This window comes from Gastrolobium bilobum, unplaced genomic scaffold (genome assembly GCF_033153095.1).
Source record: "Gastrolobium bilobum isolate Gb01-03AN ecotype WA unplaced genomic scaffold, APGP_CSIRO_Gbil_v1 utg6129, whole genome shotgun sequence".
Taxonomy (NCBI): Eukaryota; Viridiplantae; Streptophyta; class Magnoliopsida; order Fabales; family Fabaceae; genus Gastrolobium; species Gastrolobium bilobum.
In genome coordinates this window covers 832,676-859,559 of record NW_026895895.1, presented here as the reverse complement: position 1 = coordinate 859,559, position 26,884 = coordinate 832,676, and the positions used below count along the sequence as shown (strand labels likewise).

At 36.0% G+C, this 26,884-nt stretch overlaps 3 protein-coding genes across 5 annotated transcripts; 1 reads left to right on the top strand and 2 right to left on the bottom strand.

Moving 5' to 3' along the window:
• The first annotated feature begins 9,577 nt into the window (after positions 1-9,577).
• Positions 9,578-12,677, top strand: LOC133296660 (arogenate dehydrogenase 1, chloroplastic-like). 2 transcript variants are annotated; one of them, XM_061495700.1, is made up of 7 exons: positions 9,578-9,921; positions 10,005-10,173; positions 11,216-11,371; positions 11,675-11,757; positions 11,853-11,922; positions 12,054-12,128; positions 12,200-12,677. In XM_061495700.1, the coding sequence occupies exons 1-7, from the start codon at positions 9,752-9,754 to the stop codon at positions 12,290-12,292; spliced, it is 816 nt and encodes a 271-aa protein (XP_061351684.1). In that variant the 5' UTR covers positions 9,578-9,751; the 3' UTR covers positions 12,293-12,677. The 2 variants fall into 2 exon arrangements, with proteins under 2 accessions (XP_061351684.1, XP_061351685.1); XM_061495701.1 differs by having other exon boundaries at positions 9,582-9,921; positions 12,279-12,671.
• Positions 12,678-14,055: 1,378 nt separating this feature from the next.
• Positions 14,056-20,942, bottom strand: LOC133296659 (uncharacterized). 2 transcript variants are annotated; one of them, XM_061495698.1, is made up of 9 exons: positions 20,909-20,942; positions 19,697-19,897; positions 19,063-19,115; positions 18,662-18,715; positions 17,494-17,754; positions 17,035-17,097; positions 15,511-15,579; positions 15,346-15,391; positions 14,056-14,140 (listed from the first exon to the last, which is right to left on the bottom strand). In XM_061495698.1, the coding sequence occupies exons 1-9, from the start codon at positions 20,940-20,942 to the stop codon at positions 14,079-14,081; spliced, it is 843 nt and encodes a 280-aa protein (XP_061351682.1). In that variant the 3' UTR covers positions 14,056-14,078. The 2 variants fall into 2 exon arrangements, with proteins under 2 accessions (XP_061351682.1, XP_061351681.1); XM_061495697.1 differs by having other exon boundaries at positions 19,697-19,908; positions 20,911-20,942.
• Positions 20,943-22,169: 1,227 nt separating this feature from the next.
• On the bottom strand, positions 22,170-23,876 carry LOC133296733 (uncharacterized). Its single transcript, XM_061495785.1, has 2 exons — positions 23,016-23,876; positions 22,170-22,809 (listed from the first exon to the last, which is right to left on the bottom strand). The coding sequence occupies exons 1-2, from the start codon at positions 23,864-23,866 to the stop codon at positions 22,170-22,172; spliced, it is 1,491 nt and encodes a 496-aa protein (XP_061351769.1). The 5' UTR covers positions 23,867-23,876.
• Between the last annotated feature and the right edge of the window lie 3,008 nt (positions 23,877-26,884).

Below are 26,884 nucleotides of genomic sequence, written 5' to 3'. Positions count from 1 at the left end.
TCAGAGCCCGAGTTCGACGGGTTCTGAGGGAGACGAGATGGAGACCAGTGGCATAACCAATGATGGAGACATGTTCAAGTTGACCGCAGACAACTTCACTTATTGGAGACCGATGATGGAAGATCATCTCTACTGCAAAGATCTACATGAGCCCATTACCCTTGATGAGAGACCGGCAGGCAAAAATGATAAGGAGTGGGAGATCCTGAGTCGGAAGGCGGTAGCCATGATCAGGAAATATATTGATAAAAACCTCTTTGAGCACGTGTCTGAATTCATGAACGCGTATGAGTTGTGGACGAAGCTGGAGTCCATGATTCAGAAGAAGACTCCCAGGAATAAAGCATACCTGGTTCACCGACTTGTGAAGCTTGAATACAAGGACGGCAAGAGCATGATTGAACACATCAACACCTATAAAGGTATTGTGGATAAGTTGTCAAAAGCTGAGATGAAAATTGATAATGAGATGCAGGCTTTGCTGCTGTTGAGCTCACTGCCAGAAAGCTGGGATACTCTGGTGGTGACTTTGAGTAATTCAGCTCCAGAAGAAAAGTTGAAGATGGATGTTGTGACAGACAGCCTCCTGAGCGAAGAAGTCAGGAGAAGAGAACGAGGTGTTTCGAGCACGTCTGAGGCCAACGTTGCTAAGAACAAAGGGAAATCTGACTCCCGGGGTAGAAGCAAAAGCAGGGGTAGAGGTCGTGACAGAAAAGAAAAGTCCAGAGGTCGGTCAAAGCCGAAATATGAGTTGAAGTGCTTTTACTGTGGAATGACAGGCCATAAGAAGCCAGACTGCTGGACCCTGCAAAATGATGAGAAGAACGGCTCTGTGAAGCCGGATCAAATTATTCCCAAGAATAGGGAAGACAAGAGCACCACTGCGGTGGCTGCCAACTCGGATGCCGAGATATTCCTCCTTGGTGAGGATAATTATTTGAATGTTGCATATGATGACTGCACTTGGATTGTTGACTCCAGTGCCTCCTTCCACGTTACTCCTCACAAAGATTTTTTCTCCTCTTACCGAGGTGGTGATTTTGGAGTCGTGAAGATGGAAAATCAAGTGACCAGCAAGATTGTTGGTGTCGGTGATGTAACTCTGACCACGGATGTCGGATGCCGACTTGTGTTGAAAGATGTAAGGCATGTTCCTGACATGCGTTTGAACCTAATCTCAGTAGGCAAACTTGATGATGCCGGGTTAGTGAACTACTTCGGTAGTGTTAGATGGAAGCTGGCCAAGGGAAACTTGGTCGTGGCCCGAGGTAAGAAGGAAGGCTCCTTGTATGTGATGCAAGGAAAGATCAATGGCGGAGAAGCCAATTCTGTCCGAGATGAACCTATCTTAGAGCTATGGCACAAGCGCCTCGGCCACATGAGCGAGAAAGAGCTCCAGATCCTAAACAAGAAAGGATTATTGATCGGGTTGAAAGGCCAAGCGTTGGAGAGTTGCACGCATTGCCTAGCTAGAAAGCAGCACCGGGTTTCTTTTGTGAGACCGGATCAACCTAGACGACGCAGGTATATTCTTGACCTCGTCCATACTGATGTTTGCTCCATGTCGGAAAGATCCCTTGGAGGAGCTCAGTACTTTGTTTCATTCATTGATGACCATTCCCGCAAAGTGTGGGTATATCTGTTAAAGTCTAAAGACCAGGTACTCCAATCCTTTAAAGAATTCCATACAATGGTTGAAAGGGAGACTGGCAAGAAATTGAAGGTGGTCCGATCTGATAATGGTGGTGAGTATTGCGGCCTTTTTGATGCATATTACAGAGCGGCCGGGATCGGACTTGAGAAGACGCACCCCAAGACACCTCAGCTGAATGAACTGGCTGAACGGATGAACATAACTATTGAAGAGAAGGTCCGAAGCATGTTATCCAATGCCAGATTGCCGAAATCATTCTGGGGAGAAGCCGTCAAAACTGTTGTTGACTTGATCAACCTCTCACAATCACGGCCACTTGAAGGAGAAATTCCTGAAGAAGTCTGGACAGGTCGAAAAGAGGCTATAATCAATTGAAAGTGTTTAGATGCCGAGCTTTTGTGCATATCCCTAAAGATGAAAGGGCAAAACTTGATGCAAAGACCAAAGAATGCATTTATCTTGGTTCGCCGAGATGTGAGTTCGGGTTCCGACTTTGGGATCCAATCAATAAGAAGATCGTGAGAAGCCGAGATGTGATCTTTCATGAGCATGAGAATATTCATGACATCTCGAAGCCCAAAGTTCGGGTTACTGTCAGACGTGAAGAACCCATCCCTCCTGTCCGAGCTGAAGCAGGGGGAGAAAATCAAAAAAATGAAGAAAATGATGATCAGCAACAAGCTGAAGATGACCAAGACATTGAGGTCCGAGTTGATGATGAGATCCGGGATGAGAATGATGAACCGGGTTCTCAAGCTGAAGAACAGCCGAGATATCCAACTCGAGAAAGAAGACCCTCTACGAGATACTCATCTGATGAATACATCGTTATTGCTGAAGACGGTGAGCCTCAGAGTTATGATGAGGCTGTGATGAGCTCAGAGAAAGAAGAATGGGAAAAGGCAATGCAAGACGAGATGAAGTTTCTGCACGAGAATCAGACTTATGAGCTGACCGAGTTGCCTAAAGGAAGACGATCTTTGAAAAATAAATGGGTCTACAATATTAAGAATGAAGAGAACGGGCAAAAGCCGAGATACAAAGCCCGGATTATAGTGAAAGTCTGCAATCAGAAGAAAGGAGTAGACTTTGATGAGAATTTTTCTCCTGTTGTAAAAATGACCTCGGTCCGAACCGTGTTAGCCATGGCTGCTTCGATGGACTTCGAGGTAGAACAAATGGATGTGAAGACGGCATTTCTTCACGGTGATTTAGAAGAAGAAATATATATGGAACAACCTGAAGGATTCCAAGCTCCAGACCAAGAAGACTTGGTATGTCGATTGAAGAAGAGTCTCTATGGCTTGAAGCAAGCACCTCGACAGTGGTATAAGAAGTTTGAATCATTCATGACTGATCATAAGTTTGAGAAGACAGAAGTCGACCACTGCGTATTTGTGAAGAGGTATGAGGCCGGAGATTTTTTGATTTTGTTGTTATATGTTGACGACATGCTTATTGTAGGGAAAGACAAATCGAGGATAGCCGCTCTGAAAAAGGTGTTGAGCTCGTCCTTCGCAATGAAGGACCTCGGACTGCAAAGCAGATACTCGAAATCAAGATCATCCGAGATAGACAGAAGAAGCTACTGTGACTAAGTCAAGAGAAATACATTGAGAAGATTCTGAAGAGATTTAGCATGGACAAAGCCAAAACAGTGAGCACCCCCCTTGCCGGACACATAAAGCTGAACCAGAAGAAATGTACGAGATCTGATGATGACAAAGATGAGATGATGAAGGTCTCGTACCAATCCGCCGTCGGAAGCTTGATGTATGTAATGGTTTGCACTATACCCGACTTGGCGTATGCTGTTGGAATGGTAAGCCGGTATTTGTCAAACCCCGACAAAGAGCACTGGGAAGCAGTGAAGAGGATCTTCAAGCACCTCCGAGGTACGACCAACTTATGCCTCCGATTTGGAGAAGGCAAAGTCGAGTTGCAAGGCTACTCGGATTCTGATTTAGGGGGAGACGCCGACTCGAGGAAGTCAACTACAAGATATTTGATGAGATTTGCCGGAGGATTTGTCTCTTGGCAATCAAGACTTCAGAAATGTGTTGCACTATCGACAACTGAGGCTGAGTACATTGCCGCTGCTGAGGCAAGCAAAGAGGTGCTGTGGATGAAGAAGTTCCTCATGGAACTCAGCCATGATCAAGACAAGTACGAGTTGGGTTGTGACAATCAAAGCGCAATCCATCTTGCGAAGAATTCAACCTATCACTCCCGCACTAAGCATCTTGATGTGAGGTATCACTGGATCCGGGATGTGGTGGAAGGTGGAGAGCTCGAACTCGTCAAAGTGTACACTGACCAAAATTGGTCCGACATGATGACGAAGTCGGTTCCAGAAAGAAAATTTGAAGACTATTGTGAAGGAGCCGGGTTGATCCTGAAGCCGATGCATTAAAGTCGGAGGGGGAGATTTGTTGGGCTTCCTCCTTCAATGCTAAGCCCAAGCCCATTTGAAGGGTTTCCTAAAAACCCTAACCCTAGATCTCACCTCCTCTATATATTCATTAGTTGTGGGTGGAGGCTAGGTCATATGAGAGAATTTGATTTGACAGATATTTGAGATTATTTGAGCAAAGCTTTATGCTTTGCATTTGAGAGATCTGTAGAGAGAGTTTGAGTGAAACGTCTCTAGGGTAGTTTGATTATCACCATTGTTGGAGAGGTTGAGTTAACCACCACATTGGTGTATTCTGATTATTTTGTAACCTTTATTTTCATAGTGGATTTTTGATCTGGACTAGGTCCCGTGGGTTTTTACTTCTTCATTGAAGAAGGTTTTCCCACGTTAAATCTGGTTGTGTTCTTCTTCTCTCTCTCTCTCTCCTATTTTTCGTTTTTGATTTTTCCGCTGCGCTGCCTGACTTGGTGAAGTTCAGGCCGAGGTATTGCCGAGATCCGAGATCAGGATCTTGTTGATTGACTTCCGCACAAAGGCCCTTGAGCCGATCTGAGGGAACCGATTGTTCCCAACACAACTCAAACGCCATACTATTTACAAAATAATTAGCTAAGGGGCGGTTTGGTAGCCGACTTTTTTTGTAATCCCCGGGAAAGTTTGGTTCGACATAAATGATGTTCGTGTTTGGTACGCCAAAAAGCAAATAATTCCAAAGTAAAAAAATTCCCGTGAAAACACGTTATGTGTTATGTACAGTGTCAATTACAAATTTGAAAGTCCTTAGAAAACATTATATAATACTTCAAACAAAACATAAATTTGAGGTTATTTTTGTAAAATACTCTAACTTTTCCACTAATATTTCATAACTAACCAAACACACATTCAGTAAAATTAATCATAAATTCTCGAGAAATTTTTACCATACCAAACACCTTTTACTAATATTCTGAAAAAAATATATTCCCCACTGCATTTCGGTAATAATTATTTCCCAGATAAATAAAAATTTCTCCTCTACCAAACGCCCCCTAAATGTTAAGTTTAGGTTAAGTTAAATTTTTTTTACCTACTAAGTAATTTAATTTAGGACTGTTAATATATTAAATTTAATTTTGTTTGTTAATTAATTTAGTTTAATTTAAGTTATGTTCATTTAAATTATTTTAGAACTGTTAATTAATTACTTGTATGATTTTTTTGAAATAGATTCATAGAGTCTCCGTATAATTACCTGTCGGATTCACTGCTTGGTCGATCGCCCTGTGAGGAGCATGAGCCCGCACCTCCTGGCTCCCCAAGATCTCTACGTAGTGTTATTACATCGGGCCACATTGATACCTCTCTCATGATGTTATAGGAGAAACACATTTCCACATATATGTGAAATGGCCAAGGCAATCGGCAACTCAATATCAGACAAGTCGCCACACATACCCGTTGAACATACCTGATGACATTGAGTCGTACTTCATGACATCGACTCAATATTAGAGTACTTTGGTGAACCGACCCCCTGGTCATTTTCTCGCGGGCCTTTTGCCTATGTTCAAGAAAGTATTGCACCAGACGTGCGTATGTGAGACACACCAAAGAAGTGATAGGAAGGTTTCTTAGGCCCTTGAAAACCTTATTAACACATTCCGACAAGTTCGTGGTCATGTAACCAAACCTTCTGCCCTCTGCATCATATGCGATACTCTATTTCTCTTTGGAAAATTGATTTATTCATGCGGCTATTTGTGAACTTGCTTCTTTTAATTTCTCTAACCCAGCATCAAAATCCAACTGCGAAGTTGTATAACCTGCGTAAAATAACATAGACCGAAGCTTTAAGAAATATTCCAAACAAGTTGTGAAAAAGTACATGAATAAGTCAAAAACTATACCTAACTTCTTCAATTGCTGTTTCAACATTACATTCTTGAACTTGTGGTTGAAGTTACTCGCAAGATATCGAATACAGTAAACGTGGTATGCTTTGGGTGGTTGCCAGCCCTGCGTCGTATTATTGACTGCGGACAGTATGCCTGCATACCGATAAGATATAAGACATGTGCCTTTTTGTGTCACGTGCATCTGTATCAATGCTAAAAACCATGACCAGTCATTAAGATTCTCCCCTTTTACAACTGCGAAAGCGATAAGCAACATGTAATTGTTTCCATCCACAGTTGTTGTAATTTAATAGGGTCCCTCGATATTTCCCATACAAGTGGTTACCATTTATCTGGATAACGGGCTTACAATAATTGAAGGCATCGACACATTGTTTGAAAGTCCAGAAAACTGTGTCGAAAACCTTCTGAGATTAATACAGCCAGTTGTCAACAAAATGATCGTTTAAATCCAACTTATAGACAGCCCCGGCGAAAATCGCAACATATAATCCAACCACCTTGATAAAAAGCGTATGATTCATCCCAATCCCCATAAATTTTGACAATTTCCTTTTGTTTTGCCTTTCACATCTTCCTATAAGAAATATGAAACTCGTGATTTGTTGTCATCCGTTCTTAGATTAGTGATATTTTAACATTGGGTTTCTCCCTTATCATTTCTGCATGTCATAAAATAATTATTTATTATTAACTTCGTTCAAAAATATTAAAAGAAAATACGGGCATTTGACATACCTAGGATCATTGAACAAATGAAGTTAGAATCCAGCTGCTTGTGATCTTGAGAAAGAGTATGGTTTACACAGTTATGTTGGTTAACCCATATGCTGATAATCCACTCAGTGCCGCCTTTTTTTATGTGTGCCTGCATTCTCCACGGACAACCGTCGTTGTGATTTTCACACACCATGATCAATCTTTTTGTATCACTTTTAGCTACAACGGCAATGTGATATTGTGCCATACAAAATTGTATTATAGTCATTTGCACATCATGCTTGTTATCAAAAATATGATACTTATACAGCTCTTGACCCATTTTCCAGTTAGGTACTTGCGCTCCATCCATTGCCGACAACTCCTAATATGGGTGTGCCCAATTGATAGCCATATAGTAACTTATTTGAAACCAAAATGGAACACTCTCGTCTCCTCTATTAGCACATATCCTCCACAATTGTTCAACATTGCTACTCAAATATAATATTCAATTAATTTTTATGAATTTCGGTTACTAACCTGCCACTGGCAGGTTGTGCCCTCCAACAATGCCCGGTGTAGAAATCGGATGACATATGGCAGTGGACGGACATGAATCAAAATTTCCCTCCACATCGGTGTTCGATAAATCGCTTTCGGGAATAACCTCTTCATCTGTCCGGTCATCTGAGCTGTCTGTACAGCACGTCGGAGCATACTCATCTTGGGTAGGATGCAATTCAAGTGACATTGGTACCGGTGGTGGGGGAGACATATATCTATCTTCAGGATTCACCAACGACACACTCTAGTCATGTCGATCGACTGAATGGAAGGGTCAGAACATTGACCGCTGGACTATCCTCTGGAGTCTATTTCCACATACAACTCAATAAATCTGGAGTCTCGATGCGGTCGAAATGCATATACTCCTAAGGCGATATCTTCATCCTCAATAATCTCCACCGACACCTAACTTTCTTTACCCGAGGCACATCGAGTAGTCAAGCGAGACAAAGATTGACCACGTTCTAATCTCAATTTCTTGTATATTGTCTTCTTTAGTTCATTAAAGCTACAACGCGAGCTCATGCGAAATACTTTTGTATCTCTTTCAAAAACTTGCCCATTAGAACAAAAATACTTCCTCCCATTGTAATAGACAAACGCAATTAATGAATTATTATTATCACTCATTTTGAAAAAAAATTGAGTGAAAAAAAAGACAACAGAAAATAACTGAAGAAAGAAACAAACCCACACTGATGCATGAAATGGGAGGGAAAATGGTGTATTTATTAAACTAAAAACGTTGGACTGTTGGGCTAGTTAAGATCTGACACACACGTAAAATGCTATCCTGCACAGCGCGTTTGTCACATGTCAGAAAGCTGACACATAAAATGCTATGCTACATAGCGAGTTTAACATGTGTCAAAAAACCTAGCACGTAAAATGCAATGTTGCATAACGAGTTTGACACGTGTCAAAAAAGTTGACACCTAAGACGCCACACTACTTAGCAATTTAGGCCATGTGGCAGAAGCTGTTTGCCACGTAATCTCACGGCTCTGTGTAGCAGCTTACATGACCATGAACCTGTTGTCACGTATACACACCTAACTCACTAGGTGTTGTAGCGAGTTAGGTGATATGACTTTTTGAAAAAATAATTTCAAATCGTGGCATTCAAGTAATTCTTTGTAAACAATATAGTATTTTGGTCGTTGTCCATTTTCTGATTGATACCAGTTGTTATATATATATATATATATATATATATATATATATATCTGATTGATACCAGTTGTTATATATATATATATATATATATATATATATATATATATATATATATATATATGAGATAGGATCTTTTGACACTGCGGTTAAATTTTGAAATTTGACATCAAATCTTAACTGTTAATTTCTGCTAATCAACGGCTATCATTTATTGGGAATTAATAATTAATTCATGAGTTTGATTCACAATAAATGATAGTCATTGATTGGCGGAAATCAACCGTTAGAATTTGGTGTCAAATTTCAACCGTGTCAAAAGATCCTGTCCCGTTATATATATATATATATATATATATATATATATATATATATATATATGTGTGTTTTTTTTTTATATAAAAGCCTCCTTTAAAATGTTATAAAAAAACATTTTTTTTCTTAAAATAAATTAATTTCAACGCACATTTGCACTGATTTCTCAATTTTTATAATTTTGTAGATTTTGCTCCATGGTTAGGAGCTGTGAAACACGGACTCGTGGTTTTGGATGAATTGTGCTATCGGACACGTGTTCGACACGGACACGTTTCGACACGCAGTCAATATTTTAGGACACGTGGTCAACTCTCGGACACGCTCTGACACATTTTTTGGACACGCAGTCAACTCTTTTCGACACGTGGTCAACGCTCGTACACATATTTTTTTAATCTTAATTTTATTTTATTAACTAAAAATAAAAAAAAATCATTTATAAATCAATTTTTTTCTGTTATGAAATTTGACATGAAAAATTAACAAGGTACGGAAAATTATTTTTGTTTGTATTTATTTATGAAATTTAAATATTTGATTGGTTATATGACTTATTATAGACTGTTATATCTATTAAATATAAATTATATTTTATATATTAAAAATATTATTTAATATCAAAACGTGTCCCAACATGTCAAAATATGTCATTTTTTAAAATTAACGTGTTGACGTGTCGTGTCGTGTTCCGTATCAGTATCCGTGCATCATAGGTCAGGAGTGACGATTCTTTTACATTATTGGTATACAAGTTGTACAAAAATAGACTCCCACTTCCCAAACTAGAGTCGTGGCACACGACACGATCATCATAATATTCCAAAGGACCTAAATTCTAACACGCAACAGAATAGGGCCCCTCAACCCAATCACAAGCCGCCCCGAATTTCCTCCAAGTTTAGATACTCAATCTAGAAGCAACAAGTTTCTCTTGGATTTTTTTTATCTTAGGAGTAATCATTTCGTACATTTTTTTTCTTAATTTTTTTTAATTTTCTGGACATACCTATCTGTTAGCCAATCATGTCAACTTCATCATCGTCTTCTCCAACCCTGAAAATTGGCATAGTTGGGTTCGGTCCCTTTGGCCAATTTCTGGCAAAGACTATGATCAAACAGGGCCACACTCTTCGGGCAACTTCTCGAACTGATTACTCTCAATCCTGCCTCCAATTGGGCATCCAATTCTTCAGGTAAACCATCATTGTTTTTAATATATAAAAACACCAAGGGAATTGAGAACCTTCATTCATGTTGCATGTGTCATACGCTACAGGGATCTCATTGCATTCATTGAGTCCGAGAATGATGTCATACTCATATGCACATCCATCCTATCTCTATCGGAGGTTCTCAGCTCTATGCCACTTTCTCATCTGAAGCGACCCACACTATTTGTTGATGTCCTTTCAGTCAAAGAGCACCCAAGAGACCTTCTACTACGGGTACTTTTACTTTTTTATTTGCTTCGTTTCGATGATTCCTCCACTGTTTTCTTATCATCGTGTATTCCACCTGTGTTTTATAAGAAGAATAATTGTGTAATGTTATAGAGATTCATTTTGTGTGTCGTAGTTTTTTTTTTTTTTTTCTTCAAAAAGTGTGGGCCCACAACATCGTAGAAAATTTTGTTGTGTCATGTTAAATGACAAATGCAAATCCCATAGTCAATATTTGAGTTTTGTAAAAATGAGTTTACCGATAATTCATATGGGAGGAAGAATTGGGTTTAGGAAGATCTATTATTTTGAACATATTACACCTTATTGGAGTGACCAAAGCGGCTATTTATTTATGCAAGTTACATCAACGATAAGATTAAGAAAGTAATGTATGTTATGTAAAATGATCCCATAGGTAATGTCTCTTCTGAATTCTTAACCACGATATTTTTACCCATTTGTTTTATGTATATCTTACAGTATTTGAACAGTTAATATGCATATTAATAGAAGTCCACAACATAGAAAAGTAAGAGCTAGTTTATACATATAACTTTTTTTTTCCTTTACCAAGATCACTTTGTTATGGTTATATCAAAATTAAATTAACAGTTCTCATTCGATGTTGTTTTATAACTATTGATTTGATTTTGATTCAACGATAAAAAAAGTAGTTATAAGAATAAGTATAACCTTCCTCTGAAGTATTTTTTTCTATTTTTCCTTTCTTAAATTCCTTCAAGGTAATATTCAAAGTGAATAATTTGAATGTTTGTATCATTTCTAGAGAAGCGATTTGCCAAGATCTTGTAGCAAATAACGAGAGCAAAATTTTTTATGAAAGAATCCTTATCATATTTCAAGCACTTTGTTGCTATCTGTTAGAAATATATATAACCATTAATATAGTCTCACCCCAACCACTTAAGCTTTTGAGTTGAAATGACTTTTTACATGATATCAAAGCTTCAGTTTTCCTAATTCGATCGTCATCACCATCCATTTTCTTTATACCATCCTCTTTTAGAATCTGTTTTCATAACAGGTATTGCCAGAGGAGTCAGACATACTCTGCACGCACCCAATGTTTGGACCAGATAGTGGGAAGGACGGATGGAAGGATCTGACTTTCGTGTATGATAAAGTTCGAATACGAGATGAAGCTATCTGCTTTAATTTCCTCAACATTTTTGCAAGTGAGGTAGGTTAATTGCCTTAGTCAATTGTCATCAATGACAAAACCTTTCCAAGTTATTGTACTGCCATGAAGAATGAAATAATAAAATGTCAAGTTAGTTTTATCCTCAAAATAAAATAAAAAATTTAAATTTAAATTAGCTTCTTATAATATATATCACTTTAATATTAGTTAGATTTTAAAATCTTGGAATGCAGAGAAAAAGATAAATAATTGATGGTAACAAAAGCACGATGGAATCAAGTATGACTGTCTCATTCTCACATTTATCCAAGGTGATTATCTATCTAATGCTGCTTTTAACAGGGTTGCAGGATGCTACAAATGTCCTGTGAGGAACATGATAAAGTAGCTGCCAAGAGCCAATTTATCACACACACTATAGGCAGGTGTGCAGCCCTCTACACATCTAATCAACCATGGAGAAACATATGTACTGATATACATGCTCACTAGGTAAAAATGTGGACTTCTTTTTTATCAGGACTTTGGCAGAAATGGATATTAAGTCCACACCTATCGATACAAAGGGCTTTCAGACACTTGTTCAATTGGTACACGTTCAATCAATTTGTTTTCCCCCCTTCTTCCTCCAAAAAGCTTTCCTTTCCTTTCATTTTTTGTTCGCAACTAGGCATGGCATTATCAATATGCGATTAATTGACAGAACACAATTTAATTGCAGAAGGACACCACCATCAGAGATAGTTTTGATCTGTATAGTGGATTATTCATACATAATAGATTCGCTAAACAAGAGGTATGGAACTACCAGCCAGATGACTATTTCCAAAAATATAGTATTCAAAACTGCTTGCTTACTTGTATTAGGAAAAAATCATTATTCACTCTATTGAAGCAGTAATACAAGTAAATGAAGATAAGACTTGGTGTTTTGCCAAATGTGCAGCTGGAAAACCTTGAACATGCCTTGCATAAAGTCAAAGAGATGCTTGTTCAAAGGATGAGTGAGCTGGGTCCAGAAAAGACTGAACGTTGATATGCATAATACTCCTGTTAACACTGGTTTATTCAAGAAATATGTTTATCATTTTCCTTTTCCAGTCCACCAACAAAAAATCTACAGTATTTTCAAAATCAGCCATTAATGGATCGAGCCATTCGGACAATGATATCTCAAAGGGACCAAGACACTTGTTACAATAAGTAGATTAACGCTTAATTATTTGTAATAAGTAAGTTCCATCATTCTTGCTTCCAACATATACCGGTAAATTCTGAAAGCTTCCGAAAAACTGACTTTTGGGTGGCCAAGATTAGTCTAAAACCATTTTAATCCCTGTTGGTTTCGTTTGACTGAATTAATTGTTTCTGGTCAGAACTCACCTCCCATATCCTTGCAAAAAATAAATAAATCACGCATCTAACCTCTAAGATCTTGACATGAATATCCTTCCGCTTAATGGTATCTACTATCTAAGCAGTGAGCATGCATTTCCTTTTCGTGATCGTACAAGCATAACCTCGAATTACTTGCGGAAAGTCACAGCATTCTACCCAAGTTTCATTACATCATAACGCTATGTAAAGATGGTCAAACTGTCTTCAAACTCTGTCGCAGCTCCTCCTTCTGCTGCATGGCTTTCCAAGCAGTCAAATCCACCACTGGTCGCTGCCGATTGCTTACAATCCGGCCAATGGAGTGGGCATTGATGACATTAGATATGTGTATGAATGCGGTAGACATTGTTTAAATGGCATCACATTGCCTAAGTCAGCACAACAGTTTGAATAATACAAGAAAAGACAAAGTAAAATGGAAATTTTAGAATTAATGACGTCCACCCTCCGACACCCATACAGAAATCTCACAAGTGCCTTCTAATGGTTATCGTAGGACAGAGCCTGGGCATGCTTAGCAAGGCAGCCTCTCATGCCATACTGTTTAATGTGGAGTTTATAAGTTTTCCTGCTGAGAGCGTAAAATCAAAGATCGCGGAGGTCTGGATTGCCTGTGGTAAAACTATCATCATCTAGTTCATAGATCTTGGATAAGCTCTTCACATTCATTTGTATTCTCCTTTTGGATATCAAAATGGCTTCTCATGGTTCAGCATCAAAACGAAATTAATTTATCATGATTTTTCACAATCTGCCCCCTCCATTATGAACTAAACTATCTGGTCATGGTGGATTGGATCAGTGATAGGTGCGGATGTGCATGTTTAGCTCTGGTATGGTATGTGCATGTTATCTATGTGCTCGGACATCATTCTGTCAACAATCTAGAACAACCTGATGGATTACTACAATTTTTGCTTAAGGCAACACAATTTACTTTTCCACAAATGCAAACAAAAAGTAATGTGAGCATATTATTTCGGTTCTGGTGCAAATATCTCCAAGCAAGTTGAACACATATCTGAGGCACAAAAGAAAGAAGCAAGCAAGCAGGCAAAAGAATGGCCTTTGGTTTGCCTCCCTTCTCCAATAAATAATAAAGGTATCTTGAAAGTTGAAATAGTTAATTAATGCAACTAGTGTACCAAATATGGTCTTCAACAAAGGACCCCTTGCTCAATAAGCACAAATCATTATTTCTGAATCTATTGCCAAATTTTTTTGCCATTATGTCTTATAAGCTATTTGCTGCAGAATCGAAAGAATAACTGGACTATAAATTATCGCATCTCAGCTCCCCACCAAATTAATGCCGCACGACTAATCATCAACAATAGGAAAGGCTAGCTCACTTGATATTATGGAATGACGGTAAGACAGCAATAAGAGGGTCTCCATAACCAACAGACTCTGAAAATTAAACAGCAAAAACAGTAAGAAATTCATCTCAGTTATGTATGTCCTCAAACTTACCCCATCAATTAGAGTAGCAGAACAATAAATTGAACTGCCAATCAGTGCCATAATAAGTTAAAATTGAATAATATTGCTCGAGTCTTTATAGTGAGCAGTAACTACTGCAACTGGACAGAACACAGAAAATCATGAAGAACCATGCTTAGACAGTGTAACAAAAATTAAATCAACATGACACTCGAGAGCTAGACCATAAGCTTCCAATTAGTCAATAATTAGAAAATCAATGAAAATTTATACCACCAATAGCCATATACTGTAAATTCCAATGAAGCACATTAATCTTCAAGATCATGTGACTTATCATCATTTAAAGGGTGCAAACCAAAGAAACAGACATTCCAGTTGAAAGAGTTTAGGCCTTTGGTACACCCACATTTTCAGCTATGAAGCACCGATACTCCGAGTTTTTTTTTCCAACGTATCGGATACACGTATCGGAAACGTATCGAAAACGTATTGTATCGTATCGATGAATTAATGGTCGTATCGAGAACGTATTAGGAACGTATCGAAAGCGCCGTGTCAGAGTCAGTGCTTCATAGATTTTCAGAATAGTATGTAAGATACACTAGTATATCTGATGTGACGTATTTCAAGATCTTCATGACTATCCTGTGACTTTTCATCATTTAACGAATGCAAACCAAGGATCAGACAACCAATGAAATGAGTTTAGGCGTTTGTACACCCGTATTTTTATACTAGAACGAAAGAAATGCTAATGTCTTTGACGCTGGGGAGTGCAAGATCCCCTGGTTTGGTTGGACTTTCTTTTTGGGTACTAGGACCTACTAGGCCTAGGGTATCCCCATTTGGGGGCAAGGGAGAGGAGAAAAAGGAAGGGGATGTTCCATCAGGGGGTGTTGAACCCCTCATCAGGAACTTGCAAGCATATGTCCCAATCAAGTTAGCTAGGCTCATGGAGGACAATCATAATTCTTTCAATTATACATGGACTATGAAAGTCATGGATGTACTTGCCTTCCGACAAATCATTTTTTTCCAGTCTTAATCTATCACTTTTTTCACATTTAATTACTGGAAGCACACTTCTACCAATCTTATTTGAGAAACCTCATGTTACTTGACTCCAATATCAAACAATTCGATTCATTTCCAGGTCATAGACATTATACCTCCATCCTGAATCAGTAGCTTCAGCACTTCTCCAGCCACATCTGACTGCAAGATCTCAAAATAAAACCAGTCAAGAGAAGTAGATATATAGTAAGGACCCAAAATAGAAAAAAAAAAAAAAAAAAAAAAAAAAAAAAACAAACAAACAAACTGGCAAAAATCACCTTAACAGGAAGTGAAGTGCCAAATTGATCCAAATACCCTATAACTTGCCCTGCTTTGATGACATCGCCCTGTGTATTTTAAAATTGAAAACAGACAATTGAGTTTATGCAAAAGTGCTACAAACTGAATAGGAAATGAAGACTGTGAAAGTGATTTTGATGCACTTGCAGTTGACTCATTGCACATGGTCCAACCATTGATTCAAGAAGCCCAGAGTTAACCACCAAAATTGTGACCCAATAAGTATGGCTCAATTGTTGAAAGAAAAAGTGATTTGAAATATAATAAATTACGATCAAATTCAAGTCCCAATAAATATAATTGTGATTTGTTTGGCAAGAAAAGAAAAGGAACACATTTAGCGTAATTTGAGATCTATGAATTGGGACGTGTTATGAATGATTTAATTATAATTATTTATTTATTTTTAGAAGTTAATTACTGTTATATTTATTTTAAGAAGTTTTATTATTTTTAAGATTTTAGATTTTAGATTTTTGAATTTTGAATTTTAGATCAATTTGTAATTAGTTTATAAAAGAGTGTTTATGACCCTTATTCTAGGAGTTGAATTTTGTTATTTTGTTAATAGAAATTGAGAACAGAGGGATAGTCTTTTACTCTTCTAGTGAATCCCGACTTTCTGTTTATCCACTTTTCTAGGCGCTTTCGACATCAGATTTGTTGTAAGTTCAATGGAAGTGAGATCCACAAACAACTTGACACGGCATCTCAAGGATACTACCTAAATTAGAATTTTCTTAATAAGTACTAGTTATTTTCTTGAATTAATTAGAATTTTAAAAACCTCTACTTTTCTTAATAATACAGTAATTCCTAAATAATACAACAATCCTTCAATACACTTTTCTGTTCTACATCATTCTTCACTTTTAGAAGAAATCGCAGTTACACATATTTGTACACATCTAAAGAGGTTTATCCAAAAGAACGTTGTATATCCTCATTACCAATTGATGAAGAACCATACTTGGAGTTTGTGACGGAGACGAAAACTGCTAAAGTGAACAAAGTGTAATAGCAAGGTCGCAAGCTAAAGGGGTGAACAGATCAAACTTTACCACAATCCAAAAAATACTTCTCTTGGCAGGATACTCCCCTAACTAATAAACGGTAACCAAAAGTACTCCCCTTGACAGGATAATCTCCTAATAAACAAATCTAGACTCTAGAGTGCTCCTCTGACTCAAGTTTTTAGACACTTTCTGAATAAGAGAAATATGAATAATCAATTATGCAAAAGTTTGAATAGCACAAGGCACCTAAAGTGTATTTATAACCCGAGAAAAATAAAATCCTAATTAAATATAAAATCCCTAAAATAATGAACGGTCTCTTAAAGAGGAGGAAATTCTAAAATTCTAACAATAAGATAATAATTCCTAAATAACACAATAATCCTTCTATACGCTTCATTCTAAATCATGTGATCAAGGTCATAACAAGCTGATGGCCTAGAAACATCACAATGGGGAATGGACAATGGCACACGTCAAATATACCTCTTTACAGATAGGAGGTTGCTTCTTCCCTTTCACTGTTCTACCTCTTCGGAATGAACCAACCTGGAAAGAGATCAAGAAAGAAAAAAGTGATTGCAAACTCTACATAGCTCAAGTGAAAGATAGTAAATTAGTGAAAGCCGAGCTCAATGATTATAATTATGAGTAAATACCTCTTTTGGTCCTCAGCAAATTTCACGATGCTCGCTTTAGTCCCTAGCAAATAAAAAGGCCCATCGTGGTCCTAAGAAATTCAAAATGGACCTATTTAGTTGAAATCGTGGTCCCTCACAAATTCAGAAAAGACCCATATTAGTCCCTCAAAAGGATTAAAATGGGTCCATTTTGAATTTTTTAGGGACCACGACGGACTTTTTTATTTGCTAGGGACTAAAGCGGACATCGTGAAATTTGCTGAGGACCAAAAAGGTATTTACTCTATAATTATATATGGCATACCGTAGGAGATGTCACTAAGACATAGGTATTGGTACTAGAAGCTTCCAACGCTGCCAACTTTGATGACTTCTCTACAGAAACATTTTCAAATGGATTGGCCTTTTTAGGAGATGATTTCGGTGGTGATGGTAGTGGGTTAGAACGCGCTGATTCAACCATAGGCTTATTTGGGACAGGCAGCGGTGTAGTTGGGGAAATGTTGGACACAGGAGCTTTTGCTACTCCAATGTTTCGCTTCATATGCATCTCAAACTCTCCTACCTATCACAACAAAAGTCAAATAAAGTCATTTACAAGATCTGAATATAGAACAAGCTAAAATAATGTTTCTTTTGATGGACCAGGAATGAATAAAAGATTTATAGTTGGATCTAAGTTGTTAAATACAATGTTGTATCAACTATTAAACTATAAATTTGTTTACAATCACCGTAAAGAACCAATTCAACCTAAAACCTTAAACTATCATGTGAAAGTCACATTAATGGTGTTATATTATCTTTCTAATACGCTGCCTCACACAAAAGTTCTCTAGGGGCTTGAAGGGTGGACAATGCACAGAAACTCGACAAATTTAATTATTTTTATTAATAGAATGAGGGTCAAAGAGGATCAAACTCGTTACTACTTGGTCACGAAGGCTCTAATGCCATGTAAAGAATAAATTCAACTTAAAAGCTTAAGCTGTTAGGTGAAGACCATATTAATGGTTTTATATTATCTCTCTAACTATTGCAACTCAAATTTCATGAAAAAAGAAAAGGAAAATATGATATATTCAGATATGATGTAGTGCCCAAAAGGACCACCATCTCAAGCTTGAATTACAATGTGCTAAAATGAACAAAAGCACCATTATCATTACTTAACATTTGCTATGACACATCTTGAGTAAATCATATTTATTGCATTTACTAAAGTTTTGTCATAGACAGCACAAGGGCCATACACATCTGGTCAGCAACTTTTTTTTAAGAATTCCAGGAGATTACATGTTTTCAGAAGAAACTAACCAATTATACACATAAAAGGGAAATGTGGAAACCATGCAATCTCTATAGCTCCATTCTTATAAGCATACACCGAAGTTTTTTTTTCACCCTTTTATTATACCTTAAAGTGTATTTCAACTATTACAAAAGCAGAAAACAAGAGACTAGAAGGTCACCTTTACTTTCATTTCCGCGATTTGAGTCTCATCGCACACCTCTAATACCAAAGCCTGCTCATAAGCAAACCAGACATTGTCCAAGTCAGGGGAAAAAGAGTTCAAAAGATATAATAGATGGTGAGTACTATCATTGTAAAACAGAAGGTCTTTAAGATGTAAAAAAGATATTCCAGGCAGCATAACTTTGTCCTATAGAATGGTGAAAGAAGAATCAATATTATGGCCCAAGCATGTTTATAGTGCTGAAAACTTGTAGGGGGTTATCAGATATTCAGATTCACATTGGAAAATGGCTGTTACTAAATGCAATTCTGTAAGCTTACTTATGTGTTTTGATTTGAAGGCATACTATTCCTAATTATCACCATCATTTATCAAGAGGAAGGATAGCAGTAGACCTCAAATCCATTAGGAAATATAGCAGTTCGCAAAGGCTTTTTCTCCAAAGAAACTGCAGCATCATAACCAAGTTGTCAGGTCTTATAAGAGTGCTAGGTGAAAAAACTACTCGATCAGACAGCTTTTTTGGAGTTCGGATTACAGATGTATAACATGTAACTCCAAACAACATTTCTCACTTAGCATAATAATTTTCATTAGCCACAGAAATAGAATTGTTGCCTAATTTTAAGCATTCAAGTAATTACTATAATTATTTAAAATGAAGCACAGAAACAACAAGAAATCACACATAGCCTTTGTAAGTCAACTTATTCACATAGCATTGGTAGAAGTTTAAATTTTCAAATTTGACAATAGTCAAAGACAATACTTTCTTCTTCTTCTTTTTTCTTTCTAATAAATATAGAGGGTGATATAATCTTCGTTTAATGTATACTCAAATAGACCTGTTGACCAAAACTTCTACAATGATTAATGTATTTCAAAACTTTATAAAAAATCAATGATATGAAAGTTAGAACTCAAATAACAATTATAATAATAATAAAGAATAAGGTAGCTCACTCAACCAACAGAAAGAAAGAACAAAAACATAAGTACATAATTCATTTCAAAATCAAAACAACCCACCCTCACACTTGGTGATGTCAATAGCCTCAGCTGTTTTTGCATATGACACTAGTGTTCGCTTCCATATGGTGTGAGAATTAATGCGCTTCTCACCAATTGCTAAGCTCTTGATGAAAAGCCTACTTTGAGAGCTCCGTCCGATATTGTGGATGGGAATTATACCTGGCTTCTGAATTGAGGATTGCATAATTGACATTGTGCCTATGGGATATAAAGTCAAAAAGTAATTTTAAGCATTGGATTACAATGGTTTTCAATACGGTCATAAAAGCATATGGTGATAACAATAATGAATGCACGAATACACGCAAATGCGTGTGTCCATAGTCAATGTTACAACAGAGAAACAAACACCTACTAATGACAGTAATTTAACAAAAATATCACATTCAGAAAATTAGACATTATGGAAAAGAAGCAACAAATATCTTATTGAACTAAAATTGAAAGGTGTTATAAAAATTGACCCTTTAAGCAATCCCCAAATTTTTTATTATAAAAACCATAATCTTGGATCAAAAAGAAAGGTATTAACCTATTTCACTAAGTCAGTAAAACTGTGAAAAAAATAAAATAAAAAAATTTAATATGTGACATAAGTAAACTACAAAAAGAGTAAAGTCACTAACTCGATGTGATTTTTTTTTTTTTTAATGGTTTCGATGTGATTATTTGCTCTTCAACTCATACTCATAAGTAAACAGTTAATTTAAACTCTGTATATTACAGCAATAATGAACCACTCATGTGAGCTAAATCAGAGAGTACCTGCATTTCTTAGCAATATTATTTTTTTCCTTTCTCGCTAAGACGAATAAAATCAGCAGTCTTTAAAAAAATATATATATATTCAGCAGAATGTCCAGCATTTAATCCAAAATCGATTTACATTATATGTTTGTATAAATCACGAGGTTTCGAACATATACATAACGTGAAAGAGCATAAATGCAGCCATGAGATGTTCGCGATTTAAAATCTCAGAAACATCTAAAGCAAGAAGCCGTTACGCCTCAGAGAAAATGAAGTTGCAACGACATTGCAACAAAACCCCATGCTTATAATCTGAAATATTTTCGTTTCTAAAAAAAAATAAAACATGAAAAGCAACACAACGAGATCAGAGATAAAAAAAACACGGAAGCAGAATTCGCATTCAGCTGAACACATTATTCACAATGCACACACAAATAGAGAGACAGAGACAGATACAGCGAAAGGATCGAATGGCAGCGGTGGAATCCATGGAATGAATTGAAATTTGCAGAGAATTGGAATTGCAACTTATAGGGAACGAATTAACGTAATGTTGTTGCGATGCTTCGAAATACAATGCCTTCTCTCGTCAGTCGTCACTTCCTCTTTCGTAGCTTCTTCTCTCTAACATGCGCCGGGGTGTAATAATAATAGTCCCTCGTCTTACGTGGACTTGTGCTTGGTTGTTATTTCCTACGCGACGCCGTAGGCTTCTAAGATGCTCATGGCCACGTGGAGATCTTTTGAACCACTGGATATAGCTAAACTATTTGTTAGTATTTTTCTATTTCTAGTATGTTTTATATGAGTTAGTTAGTCTTTGAGTGCAAAATTCTGGGTCTTCGTAATTTATTTTGGATATACTGTCCCCGTTTGTAAAATTATTTTATATTATTATTCTAATTTTATGTTAGATATATTATTTACATAGTATATTAACACATGAGATGTTAAATTTATTGAATAATTATGTATCAAAAGAGAATTTAGGAATTTTAAGAGTTCAAAAAAAAAAAAAAATTGCTTTGTAGTTTGTAGTTTGTAGTATTAAAGGCTTGTCACATTAGGTCTAGCATTGGAAAGTAGGAGAAAACGATTTCCGACTGTAGCACACATTTAGTGATACGGAGTAAAAGTTAGCAAAAACTCATTATATTATGAGAAAATTTCAATTTTTTTTCCCTCCAACTTAAAAAATGCGCAACACAGTTCATGACTTTCTAAAGTTGTGTCTTCAGTTATTCTGTCTAATTTTCAATCAAACATCCATGAAAATTGTGAGACTTAAATGATGTGACCTTTTTTTTTTGTATCAAATGTCTCGATATGAAAAGTTCCAATTAACACATCCAACTTAGTTCCAAGCGCATTTTTTGTCCCTAAAAATTATCCGCGAGTTTAACGGAAATTGTCACGCTCTAATCATGTAACTGTTTTTGGTACCATTTTTTTTGTGTGTAACCATTCGGATCGGAATGGTTACATGAATCATCATCATCAACTAGCTAGAATACATATGGGAAAAGTATATAAAACAAACCACTATTATTTCACTCCATCATTTTCTTAACAATTACAATTACTTGTTCAATATGCAAAAATAATAATAATAATAATAATAATAATATTTATTTATAAAACATGACCAAGATGATTTCATTTCTATCTTGCAAGTGAGGAAGCGAGAAGATGATATTAATTTTGCATCGCCGTTAAGCTAAGCAATGTTGAGGTGGACTATTTCCCTGAACTCCAACCTCCTTGTTTCATGGTAGAATGTCTTGTGCTTGTTAGGCAAATATGTCAACCATATCCAACCCCTTATCTCCCATTCCATTTTCTTCCCTATGGCACCTTTATCTACTTTCCAGCACACGCTTCCTCCATATTCATCACCCGCGAAAATAACCCCTCCTTGCCTTGTGAAAGGACGATAAGCACTTGAGTACCTGTCTTTGAACCATGACTTTGGGTTAATCAATGAAATCTTTGAAGGCTTGGACGAGAACACTTCCTTGCCATCCATGCTATCATGAAGAAACCAATTCAAATTTGCACTATACCCATAAACGGATTCCTCAAATTTCCAGGGCTTTAAACTCATGGTTGTGGACTCTCCAACTGATACATTAAGTCCCAAGTAGGGATTAGGTGGCTCAAATGAAGCTTCTATACTTTTTTCCATACCAATCTCTATTCGTGGGTTCTCCGAGGATTTGCCAACTGATACGCTCAACACTTGATTTTGAAGGGTAGGGGTAAGTTGCAATGATATTCTTGAAGGAAAATATTTTTCAGCTGCACCAGCTCCTCTTTCTCTCATTAGAGTTTCATCTACCAGTTTGAAAACATCACATCTGTCGACAGAAATGTAAATATTAAATTAATTGAACATGATAAAAAAAAAAATCACTTCCATATACAGATATAAAGCAAATAATAGTAACTGTTTCTTTTTTTTTATAGGCTAATGATTAACTATTTTTTTCCTTTGCTTAAGATGATTAATTGGTCTTACATGTTATTATTCTCTTTTAATTGGATATATAATATTCTTAATTACCTTATGTTGTCAATGTTGACCATGATTTCAACCCACTTCTCTTTGATTATGACTTTGTGATTGAACTGAAGAACACCTTCAAGTTGTTGATATTTGAGAGAGAATTGAAGTCTCTCATCAGCAGGATGGTTGTTTGCATTCTCAAGATCCATGCTTATGACAGGACAGTATAATTGAACTTTCCACAATCCGTATGCAGAGAAAGCATAAGAAAATAGAGGAGATGGTGATCTGAAGGTGCTGTGATGTGCTTCTTGGAGTTCCACAATCCAATTTGTAATTGCAAGGTTTATAGAACGCATCCAGAGCTCTTCCAAGTTAGAACCCAAGAGCTTCATCAGCAACTTTGATGCTTGTCTTGATTGACAGCCTGCCAAGTGATCTTTCAAAATGTTAAGACATCGAGAACGAAGATCAGCAGGGGCTTCATATATGCAAACTAGGAAGAAGAGAGTGAGGAAAGCAAGATTGAAAATGTCTGGAAAGTTGGAAATAGAATCAAGTTTGGGAATTTTGATGAAGGGACTATTCTTGTTTGAGCCATAATGAAGGATGTCTTCTATGAAATTAACGAGGAGATCATAAATGGTTTCTTCATCAATTAACTTCATGGTTTTATGGCTAGGATTGAAAGGTTTTGAGGTCCAAAGAGAGATAGGGATATTAAAGTCTGCGACAATGGCAAAAGAGAGTTTAGAGGATTGATTATTTTTTGCTATGGTGAAGTTAAGAGATGGTTGGGATGAGTTTAAAGAACATATGCTCAGGGACATGGAACCTGTTTTCCATTTTGAGATTGGTGGAAGGTTCTGAATCCAGCAAAACACATCAGGAAATCTGCAATAAGCCATGGCAGAACCTTAACTTCGACTCTCTGTATGGGTGCTATGGAGTGGGGCTTCACATATTTGGAGACTCCATTTAACAGATGAAAAAGCAAAGATTCTTGTTGGGCAAGAAAAGTCAAAAGTAGTGCATATGATTAGTACGAAGATTGGCACCTGGAAGAAGCAAAGATGGTTAATTGTACAAGAGAACAACTGGGTTTTTGTGTTCCATGATTTCCATGTACATGTGCTAATTGTCTAAAATGCATGGCTTTAGCATACCTACAAAAGCAATAATAAAAACAATAAAGGGGTAATCAATTTACAGATTTGGGTGAGTGTATATGACCTTCATTGACTTTATCATGTGAGTGGGGGTACATTATGGTAAAATAAAATAAAAGAGAGAGAGGGGATCAGTCATAGCATTTGTAATAAGGATATTCGATTCTTTACCTACAAGCATGAAAATCGTAGTTAAATTGATAGTGCTTAAGTAACGAATATATAGTCTATATTAGGAAGAAGATTTGAGTTGAAATGCAGATTCGTATGCGATGCAATGTTTGTTACTAACAGTGCAAACTCGTAAATTGTTTACTGTGTTAACATCTTCCCTTTTCTCGCGTGGTAATTGGTCATAGAGTGGAGAATCATGAGGGACGACCCTACCAAGGTAAATTGTAAGTGTATGTCACTTCTCACTATTTTATTGAGACAAATCGGGGTATTACATATATACTGCAGCTGCCACTAGGAAAAACTATATAACTGATAATATTTTATATTAATATAATTAATGATTATTAGTTTATCTTAATTTAAGCAAATATTAACTTACTTCTGATCAGATTATCAGTATCATGATATGAAGTTGTGTTTGGATTAAACAAATGTATTGGATCGATGACGCTCTTCACTCCAATGTGCTGAGTTTGAATCTCATCTGTTGCAAAAAATATTTACCCAAGTGTGTGCCTCATTTGGTAGTATTGGGACTAAGTGGTGGAAGAGGACCTCGGTTCGAATTCCACCAACATCATCTGGAGAGGAACATAAGTACCGTAATCTTTGGACTCGCACCCGAAGTCTGGATTAGTCCCATAGGCGGCTCAAAGAGTCGAACCCGTGGGGATACCAGGGGTTCTGATTCGCCTCAAAGAGATAATTAGGACCAGTTTTCAAAAAAAAACAAATGTATTGGATCGCTAAGGCCATTGCTTTGTCTCTTTTTTTATATATAAACCTTATTAGCTCTAAATCTTAATAAACATAACATTCTTGAAATTCAATCTTCATCAAGTGGAGGAGAATTTCATGGGATTTTTCACATTTTTTTTATGAAACAAAAGTGACCAACTTTAGATTAAATAGACATCGACAAAGGTGGGTTTTTGATCGATTAACTCTTACAATTATATTATATTTTACAAATGTTTTTTTGTGGTGTTTATTTTTTTTTAATTATCATTATCTGTTATTTCCTTAAAATTTTAGTTGATTCACCAAAGCTTTATTTTTGAAGTGGAAGTAAAAATTGAATCATGATCATGATTTTTAAAATAAAAAATAAAAAAATTGGAAAATATCATGGTTCCGTCACTGAATCGCTTAGAGGTTTATCTCAACGAATTCGAGCTGTATTATATATTTTGCTCTCTATATTACTATGATGGAAAGAAGTAAAGAACTCCTGTATTCTGTAACCTACCTAACTAAACTCTAATGCATATAGAAAACTTTAGAGGAGAGAGACTGCGAAACAAGGAAAATAGTCAATTATTTTCAATTATGTGCATAAAGGAATTTCTATAGATGAAAAAGCTAAAAGATGTATTCTGTTTGATGAGGAATATATATGGACCGGAGATATAACGGTTTGGAATATAAGAATATTATCGCGCTTAGACAAGCAATTCAGCCCAATAGAACAGAACATGGATAAGATTTGACCATGATCAATGATGTGAACTATGCCAACTCATTTGTTAATGAATTTAACTTTATTTTACTGTTAGTATAAAACTTTTTTGTATTATTATTTAATTATTTGTAGTCATAGTATTTAATTTATGATAAGATAAATAGATTGGCTTATTAATAAATGAATATGTCTTGTGTGAATAGACATATATAATTACAGGTTGAAATCTTAATTATGCCAAAAACTCAGGACAAGCATTTGTTTTTAAATTCACTAGTTTCAGCGACCAAATTGGATAATTTTTTATCGGACCATAAATGTAGATTAATTCAAGTGTGTATATATTAACTGAGACGCTATCTAATTAAAATAAAAAATGTTATGATAATAGTTATTTAAAAAATCAAATTCTTTTAATAATGCCCCATCCATAATATTAAATAATTATGTAAATTAGTTTTACACAAAAATAACTAAAAGGTGAACTCTTAACTCTTCAATACACTATACTCACCAGGTACTTAAAAGACACATTATAATTACTACTTAGGTAAAAAAGTTCACGCTTTTAGATTAAAATAATAATTTTTAAAAATAATTTACCAAAATAATGGACATATGCAAGATATACACGTGACTTTTAATAAAAAAAATTGCGTATTCCAACAACTAGTGTAAAGCTAATTAAGGTGAATTTGAACCTTGCGCACATGCAACGGTTAATATAATAAATTAATTGATATATTGTTATTTAAAAATTAATTATTGTAATAAATTATATGCTTTTAAATTCATGTTTTATTTATTTCATTTTAATTCTGTTATTATTAACATTAATTATTTTTTATGACCCTTTTTTTTAAGCTGATGCTTTTATTATTTATAATAGGAAAAATAATATATAACCAAACTTTTGATATTTTTAGGAATTGGTACTATGTATTTTTAAAATATTTTCATTTATTCTCTCAAGTAAAACTACTTCACTGATCCTTCTTTTACTCTAATTAATGTTAAACTACTCAAAGGACTTCTGTCGTGGTACAATTTTAACTCTTCATTTGAATATTTTTTGGTTTAATGTTAATTTTAATAATTATATTTTTGGGGCCTAATCC